The 3,478-nt window shown below is 40.2% G+C and overlaps 1 protein-coding gene across 1 annotated transcript; it reads left to right on the top strand.

Moving 5' to 3' along the window:
- Positions 1-2,071: 2,071 nt before the first annotated feature.
- TAS2R10 (taste 2 receptor member 10) lies at positions 2,072-2,974 on the top strand. Its single transcript, XM_030321389.1, has one exon. It carries the CDS (start codon positions 2,072-2,074, stop codon positions 2,972-2,974), a length of 903 nt encoding a protein of 300 aa, XP_030177249.1.
- Positions 2,975-3,478: the final 504 nt, after the last annotated feature.

The following is a 3,478-nucleotide window of genomic DNA, read 5'->3' as shown; positions in this document are numbered from 1 at the left end:
TTGGAGTATTTAGCACATTTCCATGGAATAGAATTTATTTTACTGAATTTTTTTAAACATTTATTCATTTTTGAGAGAAAGAGAGAGGCAGAGAGCAAGTGGGGGGAGGGGCAGAGAGAAGAGGGAGACACAGAATCCAAAGCAGGCTCCAGGTTCTGAGCTGTCAGCACAGAGCAACTACGCAGGGCTCGAACCCACGAAACCGTGAGTTCATGACCTGAGCCTAAGTCAGACACCTAACTGACTGACCGCCCAGGTGCCCCAAATATCATTTATTTTTTATTTCTAAAAGATTTGTCCCCAAATGTTCCCATTTCTTTCTGACAGTATCTTATTTTTGTTCTTCTCTGAAATTGCCTTTGCACCCTTTATTTTTTTTAAAACTTTCCATACATAGCTGTTACATCTGCAGATATCTTATCTGTCAATTCCAATATGTGCAGTCCATGTAAAGCCTAAGTTTGCTGCTTGTTTGTGTTTGTTTTGCTTTCCTAACTCATGCATAGTCTGTTCCTATGCCTGATGGTATTTTATTGTGAGCTCATTGTGAAATTTTCTGCACAGAGTTTGTGCCGAGATGAGTGGGAGTTCTCATCTCTAAAGCTTAGTTTATTCATTTTTAAAATGAAGATAATAGTAGAGCCTATTTTAAAGGCCTGTTTTAGGGGCGCCTGGGTGGCGCGGTCGGTTAAGCGTCCGACTTCAGCCAGGTCACGATCTCGCGGCCCGGGAGTTCGAGCCCCGCGTCAGGCTCTGGGCTGATGGCTCAGAGCCTGGAGCCTGTTTCAGATTCTGTGTCTCCCTCTCTCTCTGCCCCTCCCCCGTTCATGCTCTGTCGCTCTCTGTCCCAAAAATAAATAAACGTTAAAGGCCTGTTTTGTGAAATTGAAACAAGAAAATGACCATAAAGTGCTTAGCACAGCGTTGGGAACATATTAACGTCACAAAAAAATGTCAAGTGTTACTTTTAAAAGTATATAAAAACAATACATTGATTTAAGTAATTGTTTCCTGCTTCCTCCATCAGAATATAAACTCTATGAATCACACAAGCTTTGAGGTCCTGTGTATCATTTTATTTCTTCAGTGTCCAGGAGAGAGCATAATATATTTAGACACTCAGTAAAATACTCATTGACTAAATGAATGAATGGATGCCATCAAAGTGGAACAGCCTCGATGAAAAGATTATTAATAAAAGCCTTTGAAATCAAAAGCAGTCAACATAATCTTCTGCATTCATAGATGGAATAACTTATGAGACTAAAAACCCAGCAACAATTTTGTAAGATAATATTTGTGAAATTTAGCATACCCAGAGTTGAGCTTAAGTTTTTAGTAGAGCAGCAAAATTATTAAATTATTATTCAAGTGTATTACATTAATGTTTTAATCGTTTTTAATACCTACTTTAACACAAAGTAACAAGTGTTTAGTGTTTCTATACAATTGACTTATAACCTATTGTCCTCTTTATATTGAAACTTGAAATATACCTTACCTGAATTATCAGGAAAATGCCGAAGATATGTTTCTGTATGCCTTTCATTATTCAGAGTAAGTGTCTATACTGGCTAAATTCATTTGTCGCCTCTATCAACTACTTTTTTCCTTTATGTACATCTAAACTGTCATAAACACAACATAAATGATGTTATAGTTGATATAGAAAAAGATGAAGTCCAAGTTTTGTTTCGGTCATGTGTTGTTTCCCGTGGATATACGTTTGACGCTCCTACTCCACAACTCAGGCTAACAAATGCAAAATAGTCCCGGGAGGACAAGTGAAATCCCCAACACAGAAACTTTCATTTGCATCTTAACAAATTGTAGGTAAGCCTTCAGTTTGGACACACATTCTCCAGGCTGGCTAAGTTTTATAGATGTCCCTCAGGGGGTCTCCATGAAGACGTTTCAGATTCCATCACGAGGCATTATTGGGGCACTTTCAAGTCTTCGTGTAATGAAAGAGAAGAGCATAATTCTTCCATCAAGCAGCCAGCGTTTGTCTCATTCTGCAGCAGGTAATCTAAAACAGATGTAACAGAAGCTATCCTGGGAATCGGCAGATATGCTAAGCATAGTGGAAGGCCTTCTCATTTTTATAGCAGTTAGTGAATCAGTACTGGGGGTTTTAGGGAATGGATTTATTGGACTTGTAAACTGTATGGACTGTGTGAAGAACAAAAAGTTTTCTATGTTTGGCTTCATCCTCACCGGCTTAGCTACTTCCAGAATTTGTCTGGTATTGATAGTAATTGTAGATGGATTTATAAAGATATTCTCTCCAGATATGTACTCTTCTGGTCACCTAATTGATTACATTAGTTACTTATGGATAATTATCAATCAATCAAACATCTGGTTTGCCACCAGCCTCAGCACCTTCTATTTCCTGAAGATAGCAAATTTTTCCCACCACATGTTTCTCTGTTTGAAGGGTAGAATCAATTGGGTTCTTCCCCTTCTGATGGGATCCTTGTTTATTTCATGGCTCTTTACGTTCCCTCAAATTGTGAAGATTCTTAGTGACAGTAAAGTGGGGAATGGAAACGCAACCTGGCAGCTCAACATGCCGAAGAGTGAGTTCTTTACTAAGCAGATTTTGGTCAACGTAGGAGTCCTTCTCCTCTTCACGCTATTCCTGATTACATGTTTCCTGTTAATCATTTCCCTTTGGAGACACAGCAGGCGGATGCAATTGAATGTCACTGGATTCCAAGACCCCAGTACAGAAGCGCATATGAAAGCCATGAAAGTTTTGGTATCTTTTATCATCCTCTTTATCTTGCATTTTATAGGCCTGGCCATAGAAATAGCATGCTTCACAATGCCAGAAAAAAAATTGCTGTTTATTTTTGGTATGACGACCACAGTCTTGTACCCCTGGGGTCACTCATTTATCCTCATTCTCGGAAACAGCAAGCTAAAGCAAGCCTCTCTGAGAGCATTGCAGCAGGTCAAGTGCTGTTAAGACAGGGCGACTGCTCCCAGCCGCACAGATGCGCGTGGGGAGAAATGGATGTTCTAGGAGAATGTTCTAGTGAAGAGGAAGCCCCTGCAGTTCTGTTCCACTTGCACGACATACTCGCATCGGTCGTACCTGTGTTATTGAGCGTCACTAAACTCTCCCATAATTATTTTGACTACGTTGTAGGAACTTTCACTCTTCACCATGAAAATTCAGTGGCTCGGTCAGTTTCCGTGCACTCACGCCTTTCCACACACCTCTCAGAGGAGAAACAGCTTGGAGACTATTCACTGTAAGGGTTTCACTGGTGGGAATAAGCACCTAAAACTAGAGTTTTCACGGTGCTTGACTTGACTTCCGTGAAGCACTAACAGCCTTTCACCAAGAAGACCCGTAGTAAAAAGAAGGCGAGACGAAGGAAATTGTAATCGATCTCGCTGTTTAGAATGTGGATGTGAGAGACAGAGACGGAGATGCAGCTTTTGAGTGTGCATTTTAAAGTTTTTG

This window comes from Lynx canadensis, chromosome B4 (genome assembly GCF_007474595.2).
Source record: "Lynx canadensis isolate LIC74 chromosome B4, mLynCan4.pri.v2, whole genome shotgun sequence".
NCBI classification, from domain to species: domain Eukaryota; kingdom Metazoa; phylum Chordata; class Mammalia; order Carnivora; family Felidae; genus Lynx; species Lynx canadensis.
Note: the sequence above shows the minus strand (reverse complement) of the source record. Positions and strands in the feature narration are given on the sequence as shown.

Bases quoted from the DNA above. Each gene is read 5' to 3' on its own strand.
- TAS2R10 (XM_030321389.1), top strand. From the start codon at position 2,072: ATGCTAAGCATAGTGGAAGGCCTTCTCATTTTTATAGCAGTTAGTGAA.